This window comes from Silene latifolia, chromosome 4 (assembly GCF_048544455.1).
Source record: "Silene latifolia isolate original U9 population chromosome 4, ASM4854445v1, whole genome shotgun sequence".
NCBI classification, from domain to species: Eukaryota; Viridiplantae; Streptophyta; class Magnoliopsida; order Caryophyllales; family Caryophyllaceae; genus Silene; species Silene latifolia.
In genome coordinates, this window is record NC_133529.1 from 71,462,703 (window position 1) to 71,474,116 (window position 11,414).

Below are 11,414 nucleotides of genomic sequence, written 5' to 3' on the forward strand. Positions count from 1 at the left end.
ATAGGAGTATAGATAAACCTAATGACGGAAATTAAGTAAAAAGCCCAGCCCATAGCAAAATCCACTCGATCGAGTGGAATAAAACCACTCGATCGAGTAACTAAAGCTTAAACCACTCGATTGAGTGGAAAATCTACTCGATCGAGTAAACCATAAATTGAATCTACTTGATCGAGTAGAAAAAGGACTCGATCGACCAAAATTCTACTCGATCGAGTACTTTCCAGCAACAGTTCTCAGCTTTGCGCACTGAACTTCAAATAGCTGCCATTTCTTCGTTACTTGGGCAAACAGGGTGATTCCGGTGGCGTTGGAAAGCTAAAAGGACAAGGTTTCATCTCCAATTGGAATCACCTGAATATCTGAGGTAGAACTCGAGATATGGCTCTTCAAAGTAGGTACTAGCAATTTAAAGTTCTTCCTTTGCTCGCCTAGAATTAACAGCTGTAGTAGCTTTAGGAGTACCCAGTAGATGTTTATAATAGGACAAAAAAGCATTCTGAATTTTTTCTCCACTATCATGAATATTTCCATCAGTGTCTGCAATCCTGCAAACCTGAGCCTTGGCATACCTCTCTTTCATGATACTATGAAAATATTTAGTATTATTATCACCTTCATGGACCCATGTAGCCTTTGATTTTTGCAATAAGAAACTATCACAAGCTTTCTGCAAGTCTCTATACATTTTCAAAGCCTCAGTTTCCTGTAAAATCAGTCCTTCATCAGTAGGAGATTGACTCAGTTGAGATTGAATAGAATCCAAAGTTTTCCAAGCATGGACAATGCTATTCTCTATATCAGCAAACATTTTGCAATTTAGATCCTTTAGAGGCTTTTTCAAACTTTTAAGCTTCATAACCACTTTGAACATCTTTTGTCCAGACCAATGTTGATCCCAAATTTATTGAATACAAGGAATAAAATCATCAACACTGCTCCACATTGTAAAGTATTTAAAGCTTTTCCTTCCCACCATAGAATTATTTCTGAGTTGTATTATACATGGAGTGTGATCAAACAAGCCCTCATTGAGAAAATGTGCACAAGTATCCATTCAAGCATGCAACCATTCTTGATTCACAAGGACTCTATCAAGCCTTGAGTATACTCTAGTAGAGGGATCCTGCTTGTTGTTCCATGTATAGAAGGAACCAATAGCAGGACAGTCTATAAAGCTACAGTAGTCAATATAGGCCTGAAAGTCATTTATTTCCTCTTCTGTTGTATGACCTCCCAGTCTCTCAGAGGGGGAAAGTACACAGTTGAAGTCACCACAGACAACCCAAGGAGCAACAATTTGTTGAGAGAACTGTTGTAAGTCCTCCCACAAAGGTGTTCTTTCATTTATTCCATTAAAAGCATAAACAAAAGTGCAGTAAAATCTAAAATTAGAAGTAAAATCCAGGACTTCCATATCGATGAGTTGAGCACTATAGTGTAAAAATTGGACTTGAAAGATACTAGGGTTCCACAAGACCCAAATTCTACCACCATTATGCCAAGAAGTATTTTTAGAGACTGACCATCCATTGCAAACATTTGTTCTGACTGAGTTTAGAGACCAAGGCTTTACCTTAGTCTCAAGGAGACCAAATAAACCCACATGATTAGTATGGAGGAACCATTTGACATGTTTCTGCTTAGATGGGTTATTTATCCCCCTGATATTCCAAAATCCAAAACTATGCATTACTCCCACGAGGGAGTAACACACTACCTTTTGTACCTATCCCAACTTTTGGTGTAGCATTGTTCATAGCATCCAAAAAAGTGTATTGTACCTATCCCAACTATGCAGGTGTAGGGTTTTGTTGCACGGTAGGAATCACGGCACTAACACCTGCAGATTTTTTTTGGAACCCATTTTTGTGTAGGGAGGGTTGTAGGGTTAGGTTTGACTTGCTTTGATTTCCTGCAAATCTCACTCTCATGCCCAGTTCCCCCACACACAGTACACAATATTGGTTTCCATTCACATTCAATTTCAACATTGACAACATGACCATCCTCATCCAAAACTTTCACAAAATTCGGTAAAGGCTTTCCAAAAGGAACCTCCAAGAGCACCCTGGCAAAGCCTAACCGAGTTTTATCCTCTGTGGATGCATCACTTCTAATATATTTACCCACTAGACCCGTAATTCGTGGTAAACATTTACCCCAAAATTTGAGAGGCAATTTCAACAATTTGATCCACACATGCACATTTATGACATTTGTTTTTGTTAATTCAACTTGGTCAGACCATTCCCGCACAATAAGTGGCTTGTTATCAAACGAAAAGTGTCCCTGTCTAAGAACAATCAACTTACTTGCTTCATTTGAAAACCGGACCAAAAATATATCATCAGGTAAGAAGGAGACTTTATCAATAGGATAGTTGGCCCAGATTTTGCGAACAAAACCCTCCAAAATATCCCATGGTGGATTCGTACCCAGTATGAAACAGTAAACAGAGTTTTTCCAGTAGTTTACCTCATCTTGTATGTCCTCTGTTGTGAACTGAAGCAAATCCGCCGGTTCCTCCTCAATTGTGGCTAACGATGACTTCTTTTTACCTTGAACAACCCATTCACTACTACAAATTTAGGCAACTACAACGCCCCTTTAACAACGATTATTCACGAAAATCACAATAGACGTTGTAGAATGTATGGCGCGAATTTTACTAAAATCAATTACAACGGGTATAGTTATAAAAACCGTTGTTATTATTTTTAACAACGGGTCACACATGCGGAACCGTTGTTAATAATTTGGCGCAAAATTGGCGCAAAGTTAGTGAAAAGTAATCACAACGGTTACTTTTGAAACCCGTTGTTAAAACTTATTTAACAACGGGTGTTTTGTACAACCGTTGTTAAAACATATTTCACAACGGTTGTTGTTTAATAACCGTTGTCAATACCTTCCATACTATAAACCACACAAACAGAAGTCTGCTGCAGCCACAAAACACAACCCTTAATACACAAACACAAACACAGCAGACAAACAAACACAAAACACATACACACTCTCTTTCTCTCTTTCTCTATTTCTCTCTTTCTCATCGTCGCTTTATCTTCTCGCCGTCATTGTGATTTCATCGTCTATTACGTTCTGTATTTATCAGGTAAATCTCGCGTCATCCTTTGTCATCGTCATTATTTTCTTTTTCTATTTATTTCTTTTGCATATATGTGTTTTTATCGACCATTATGTTATTTGTTTAAGTATTGTTCGCATAATTAGTTACTAAAACAATGAAGAAGCAAGATGAAGAAGTAAGATAAACTTAATTAATATATATATATATATATATTTATAAATACATAAATTAAAAAAAAAAAATTACATATGTAAAAATGCAATTCTTATATTTTCATGGAGGATCTTATTGTGCTCTATCGTATCCATCCTCTCCTCCTTGGCTATTTGAAGGTTCCGTTCAGCAGTTGCTATATCGTCATATAGCCTTTTGCTAGCTCTTTGCTCCGTCAAGCCATCTTCTTTGGCGTGCTTGGTGCGGATCGAGCTTCCGCAAGGTAGCTCCTGAAACTTTCCTCAATATGGAGGAACCGGCGGATGAAGTTGTTGTTGTTCTCGATCATGGTAAGAGTCTTTAGGATGAAATCATTCATTTTCTTAGAGTTTTTGAGTTTGATTTGAAAGATTAAGTAGAGTTTGTTTTTAACGAGTTAGAGTTTGGAGATGAATATATGAGATAATGGAAATGTTAGTTGAGATATGCAATGTATTTATACTAAGCAATGTGTGGGTTGAGTTAATTGCTTTTTAATTAATATATATGTTAGGAAGTTGTGCCATAATCATCATCATCTCTCTCAATAATGCTGCTTCAAATCCTATTACTAACCCTTCTCATTCCATATTATCCGTTCATATGTACGGTGAATGTCGGTAATAATGCATGCATTGGAATTCTAACAGCCGTAATTATGCATGCATCTAGTAATATTTAATTTTTTTTTTTTTATTTTTTAAGAACAAACAACAACGGTTATTTTAAAACAACCCGTTGTCTTTAGTTATAACAACGGTTTTGTATATTACAACCCGTTGTTATAACTTTCCCCCCAAAATTGAGTCACACTTTCCACAACGGGTTTTTATACATAAAACCGTGGTTAATATTTTTAACAACGGTTTCCTTAAGTAAACCAACCGTTGTTAAAACCTTCTACAACGGACGCTTTAACAACGTCCGCTTTTTTATATAACAACGGTTTTTGACCGTTGTTATAGCCTGTATCTGTAGTAGTGATTGTTCACCATTCTCATCAATTGCAACGCTGTCAAGGTCAAAAGGAGTTATGCCTATAATCTCATTAATATTACGAGTTTTACTTGTTGCAGAAGAAGCCGGAACAGAGACTACAGGTTGTGTATTAGCAACGACTACAGTAGTATTTTTTGTTTTCCCATGAGTAGAAGGAGAAGATTTATTATGGGGTGATGGATTTCTCGCCATTATTACCATGAAGACGATGCTCAGATCCCCAAGGAAATCGGGTTATTTTTGTGTTTTTCAGGATTTTCTTGGTGTTTCTCTCTCTTCTTTCTCTCTCATCTTTTAGATTGATTCTCTATAATTTTAGTCTTTGTTAGGGATTTCTGTATTGACCTTGTATGAACTACACTTGAAGCACGAGGACGTTATTATTAACATGACAATGAAACCTATTATCATCAGAGTATGTATGCATGACGACCATTAACATTTTAGAACGAGATAAACGATAAGAGGGGCACTCGATCGAGTTAAGAAATAACTCGATCGAAGTTGAGGCTGCTCGATCGAGTTCAACAACTACTCGATCGAGTATATCGAGTTCAGTAAGCGTTACAGAATCTTATACGCAGTTACTCGATCGAGTTAGGGGCACTCGATCGAGTGACCACATGTCAAGTTACTTCAAGAAACACGTTGCCGTTCCAAGAAACATAACCATTGCCGGAGTTTTCGTCTCCGACACTATCCACCTGCATATTAAGTTTCGAAATTCAACAAAATACGGCCTTATGGCCAAGTACAAACCAAAGTATATCCAAGTACCAACAAAACAAGTAGCAACTAACTAAAAATCCATGAAAGCGAATGTAAAACAAAAATAACAACATCACTCCAAACCCGGCTCCTCCATCTCCTCATCTCCACCTCCTCCTGATATGCCGGCTCCAGCTGTGCCCTCTCCAGTGGTAGTTCCTATACCTAAGTCTCCTCCTACTCGTCATGGCGCTAGACAAACGAAAGGATAAGTCCGAGGCTCCACCCCCCCCCCCCCCCCATGTACCCGGATCTACTCCATATGAGTGGAAGACTCCACTATCATCCCCGACACCTCTCCACCAAACTAGATGGGCCAGGTTGGTCCCAATGCCCTGCACGTATGCCATCTCATGAAGGTTCTAGAGCGTCAACGTGATGGATACCCTCTCTGTGAGCTCACTCATCTGCATTGCAGGACTAAAGGAAGAAGGGTAACTCGGGTACTGATACTGCGGAGGCATGGGCTACACAGGCTGAGTCTCACCAAATCTCTCTCTCTCAGCAGCCTCGGACCCCTCCCAACTCTAGGTACCTGATCCTCAGGTCTAGTCTGGTCCTTCTTGGTCGGCTCCGGCATCACGTCTTGTAGACCATCATCTATTAGGTAGTACTGCCAGGTAGGGGTGACCTCATCATCATCGGAGTCCGATGCTACCTTCTCCGCGGCCAAAGGCTTAATCACTTGAAGATGTTGTGGGTTAGGCACCTTCATCCAACTCATACCCCACACCCTCCAAGGTCCTCAACCATTTCTGGTCGATGAAATAAGCTTTATTCAAGGTGGGCACAACCAGGACCATAGATATGAGGGCCGAAGAGGCCTCAAAGGTAGTCAACCGCTCTGCTAACCGAGTGGCAATGGCACCATAACTTAAGTACCGGGTCGAAGAGGTGTCCATCAAGGCCAAGCTAGCACAAACGATGTCCAGGGCACTAAAGGAGACTCGCTGCGCGCGGGTGGGGTTTAGGTAGGTGACCAGCAACATAACCTCATGTGAGTTCAACTTACTCACATCCTTTCTATCGTAAAGCAGACAGGTCAAAGCTCGGAGGAGGATCTTGAAGGTGACATGTTGAACATCATTAATCAACATGTTACTCGAGGTTGGAGCAGACTTACCAGTGAAACAAGGCATATAACCGCTAGCCCCACACTCCATCGGGATATCTCTAAGCAATCCCTCCCCAGGTCGGTCAAGTCTCAAGTGAGAAGCAAACTGGTCCATGTTTAGGAGGAAGCTGGTGTTCATAAGACGGAACTCTACGGTCTTAGCTGCTGCATCATAAGCAAAGGAGCTCATAAACTCCAAGGTCAAGAAAGGGTAAGAATGCTTTCTATGGTGATACAACCCCGTCAAACCCAAGGTCTCAAAGATATGTCTCACATCCGTCTCTATTTTCAGGTCATCAAGAATGGTCGTGTCGATGAACCTAGTGGGTTTCATACGGTGTTTCATCAACTCAACAAAGGCATCTCTTTGCTTAAAGTCGGCAAAGACAACAGTAGGATACTCAGAGACTGGTGGGGCGTTAGTTCCCTGACTCCCCTCTCCCACCTCCTGCTCAGAGGCTCTCGCCCCCTTGCTCTGATGGGTCACAGCGGCGGCGGCTCTAGGCATCTGTTTCAACATGTTTTTAGCCACATAAAATGGGTACTTACTTGATCAAAAGAACTTTTCAAAGTATACTCATGGATAGAGGAACAACAATTTAAAGCAAACTTTTATGAGATTACCAACAATTTCCAAATCATGTTACTTTCATATTTATAAAAGACGGTTTCATAGATTTCAAAACACAAAAATTTTAACCATTACTAGGAAAGTTGGGATCTTAATCCTTCAAAAATAGCTTCACAAAAATATCATTATCAGACAATTTGGGGCGAAATTCCATTTGGAGCACTTTTAAGACGGAGTTTTAAGACAAAAATTTTGATTGAAATTAGCCAAAATCAACATCAAGAATGATACCAATAACATCCCTTAGTCTATTTTCCCCTTTTAGGTAAGCAAAAGATGAACAAAAGTCAAGTTTAGAAGACAAACCCTAGAAATTTCGGTCCCCAATTATACCCCCAAATCAATTAGATTTTGTAATTTCTAGCATTAACAACAACGAATTAAAGCAATTTTACCAAAATACCACAACTATAATCAAAATCCATGAGTATAAATCGAATTTTCCAGAAAATTAACACTTTTATATGCTACCAATGGATTAAAAGCAAAGAAGGAGAGGAACAATCTTACCGTGAATGATTTGAAAAATGATTGAATGAATTAGCAAGAAGATTTCAAGAGGATTACACACAATCTATACCAAGAACTTTGAGAGAATGGGTTTTTAAGAGATTTAGGGCTTGAGTAAGAAGTAAAATAAGAAGAGAGAATGAACCAAAGAGAGCTTAGGAATCCCGTTATAATACGGGTACTGTAGCACTTACTCGATAGGGTAACTCGGGTACTCGATCGAGTGGCCTGTACTCGATCGAGTTGGAGTTATTCGATCGAGTTTTCGCTGACAGATCCAACGATTTCGATCCAATAACCCAACTACGAGATCGAGTAAGGTCTACTTGGTCGAGTAAGCACTCGTACTCGGTCGAATAAGATTAGGAACAAAGTCAAGGGTTACGAATCGGTTAACGGTTCCTGCAAAACAACAACTCATTTCGAGTCCAAGGTGCACTTGGCACTAGTCACTGATTAATTACACACAATCACTATCAATTAACACTACTCACATGTAACACGATTACCCCAACCGAACATACACATATATCATCCCATCATATTCCAACATTTACAAAGTAATTCAACTATGACTTGCTTCAACTCACATGAGCATATATAACAACACATTATTCTACTTTCACTTACGCATTCAAATTCAATCGTCCAACATGTGATTACGATATATTAAGCATTCCATTCGGCAATTTAGCTATCACATTAATCCGACAACCACAAGATAACTCACATAATTAGGCCTATTCACAAGGGTATCCAACAACATTCATCCATTAATTCCACAGCGTTACATGACAATTAATACTAACTAAAGCACATATACGGAGATTCACAATGCATTGCCACCATCACATTATCAGATATTCGTATGAAACTTTCAACACATCCACCATTCTCAATCATATACACACACACTCCCAGCTATTCACATCAGTTACATGTTTTGGCACTACTATATGCACACACAAGACATTACTACCGACTCAAACACAACGATATCTATTCTATATACCACACACAACGATACACACCATTCCCGACTCAATACTCCCATTCGAAGTGGCTGGCTTAGGCATACTGGGGCCAGGATTTTGAAATGAGGGCGCCTTCTCACCCAAAATCAAGCAATTGTTGGGGCTCCCAACATACATACACCAGGTTCATTTTATTAGACTCGCTAAGTTCATTAGGCTCATTAGTTACAGGTTCCAAAACCGTCGCTCTGATACTACTTTGTAACATCCCCATCTACCAAAGAGCCTTAACAAGACCTTACCCAGCAGATAAGGCGGTTACCATCTCGGTTGCCCGAGGAACAGTAAATACCAAATGTCGATAAAAGAACAATTAAGTTATTCTACAAGTTAACAACAAAATAAAAGATACAACTTGTGATAACTATCAACTACGTGATACTATCTCTGCCATGACTCGTGGTAAACTCGTCCTTCCATGCCCCCGGCTAATATCCATGTATCCACCTGCTAAGACCGACTGCTCACCATAATGGATCATAGCAGACACAACACAAAGAGAAAACACAACAACACCACACAAGGTTAGTAACTGAAGGAACACACAAAACTAGACACAACCAACATACACACATCACCTTCTCCAATCACCCACACTCCTCTGACTGTCCAAAGGTCCAGTCCTGCCAGATTACCAATCGCAACGAGTGATCCTTGCCGCCACTAGGGGACCGCGGCCGTACCCACCAAATCCCCGCTCATCAATCCCGAGCGAAAACCCATGTTCCTTAATGTGCACATCCCTTCCTGTAGCGGGTTCCACAGAGGGCGAATCAAGGGCGTGAAGCCACTCCCGCAAGCGACTCCACTCAGCCGAGGACGCGCCTCGGGAACCAGAGACAAACAAGCAATAACCAATCCACGCTACTAATCATGACACCAAATACAACCAGACTCTATAAACAACATACTAAATAACCAACAGTACTAAGTAGGAAAACCTACCTCTAGCAACCGCAACAACACCGCGTACAACCACAAGATGACAAACAACAACCACAACCACTTATTACAAACAGTATGATGATCTATTACTATTACCACAACCATAAACAGCACTAAGGAAGACGATGATGATGATGACAACATACCTAAGCATAGCATTCCGGCGATAAGACCGCTACCCGACTCATGCTTCCCATTCCCATGGTGTCCTGACCCTCAAAAGCTCCAAAAGCATGAATATAAGTGAGGGGATAGAGAGGTGACGGCATCTAGGGTTAGGAGAAAAGAAATGAAATGATTTTGGGTTTCACGATATCGCGATATATATTTTACCGCTGAACTCCAGTTACTCGATCGAGTATATGACTTACTCGATCGAGTGGCCTCTACTCGATCGAGTGACTGAGCTACTCGATCGATTAGCCTCCGCTAGATCAAGCCTTCTATACCCAACGGGTTACCATGACGTAAGACTAAACTCGAAGGACAAACAAAGGTATAGACATGCGTCTAAGGTCAATCAATGACGGTCAACGGGTTCCTAAAAGGACGGGTAATACATAAGCTCTCTAAAGACACCATTACCGAACGATGACCTATACTATCTAATATTTCTAGAGATGAACTTCAGTAGTTAGTCATCTTGATATCTTGAATATAAGCTCTTCAACTTGAGTTTCAAAACTTGTATTTGTCTTTGTCTTTATATAATCAACAAGCTTTGTTCTTCCAAAGTTATAGCTCAAGGTACTATAACTTTGCTTCTTCCTTCTTTAGACAATGTCAATGTTATAGATGAAGCTACTATAACATTCAACACACCGTTACATGTACCAAATATATATAATTGAAACATACTTGTCATTATCAAAACTCACTAGAACATAAATCTATATGGTCCAACATAGGTGTTATAATAGAGCCGCGCATGAATTTGCCCATGAGGCATAGATGGGTTGAGTACTTGATTCCTTCCCTCAAAACATTAATGTAATCGCTGAGACGGATTTAATTGCTATTAATAAAACCCTTGTTTGGGTTTTTCAAAAAAGAAAATACTAAATTAGGCCAGATTGGGTTAGGATTGACGATGGGTAGGAACTTCGGCCTAGACTTCATATGCCGACATAGGCACGATTCAAATCAAATAGATGCAATATTTCCAAATCGCATAGATCAATGAGCGACAAGAAAAATAGGAGCACTGGAAACTTCAAAATTTAGAGATAACGGTACACCTAAAACTTCGTTCTAATTTTTTTTAAAATTAAGTAAGATAATACTTTCCTACGCAGCCCTAATTCAAATTTTTTTGAGCCGGAACCGATCAAGATCCTTACTAACCTGCTTAGTTGCATTAGTCCAAAAAATGAGACCCAAATTATACTGGCCACAAAATAAGTGATCAAATGACAAGTCAGAAGCAGATGGTTCTAATAACATCGTCCTCCCTACTCAACATTTAGTCTTAAAATATCAGAGATCGGGTTCATCGATTCTAATACCCTCCATTACTTAGCTACTACGGAGTACATCATTGTATGATTATATATGTCCGTTGGTCCAATTATGCAACCCGTCGCAAATAATGTAGCTAGACTACTTACATAGCTACATGCAAATACATAAATTGTTCACGAATGATCTATTACGAAGTATACATCAGAAAAGATTACATAACAGAATTCCAATCAAGAAACTAAAGTAACATGATACAATCACACTCTTACGATAAATGACACGTTAACCGCGTTAACCTTTTATTGCCTAGGGAGGCCAAATTAGCTTAATCTAAATCTTAGAGTAAATTAAAGATAACTCCCTTTTAAAATACAGTTTTTAAAAATTACTACCTTAAATAATTTTTTCCTAAAATTACTCCACTAAAATACACTTTTATAAAAAATTGCTTCAAAACTCCAATTTAGGTGACTTGTTCCGTATGTTTTTGAACTTATTTTCCATTGTTATACCGTTTTAATTATAAATTGGATAAGTTACAAACGGAATAAGTTCATAAACATACAAAATAAGTCACTTAAATTGGAGTTTTGAAGCAATTTTTGATAAAAGTGCGTCTTAAGGGAGTAAATTTTAGAAAAAATTTATATCATCAATCAATATATA

General features: G+C 39.2%; 1 protein-coding gene across 1 annotated transcript; it reads right to left on the minus strand.

Annotated features, from left to right (window-relative positions):
* Positions 1-1,057: 1,057 nt before the first annotated feature.
* LOC141651640 (uncharacterized) lies at positions 1,058-1,693 on the minus strand. Its single transcript, XM_074459340.1, has one exon. The coding sequence runs from the start codon at positions 1,691-1,693 to the stop codon at positions 1,058-1,060; it is 636 nt and encodes a 211-aa protein (XP_074315441.1).
* Positions 1,694-11,414: the final 9,721 nt, after the last annotated feature.

Excerpts from the sequence above, each read along its gene's own strand:
- LOC141651640 (XM_074459340.1), bottom strand. The coding sequence starts at position 1,693 with ATGCATAGTTTTGGATTTTGGAATATCAGGGGGATAAATAACCCATCT.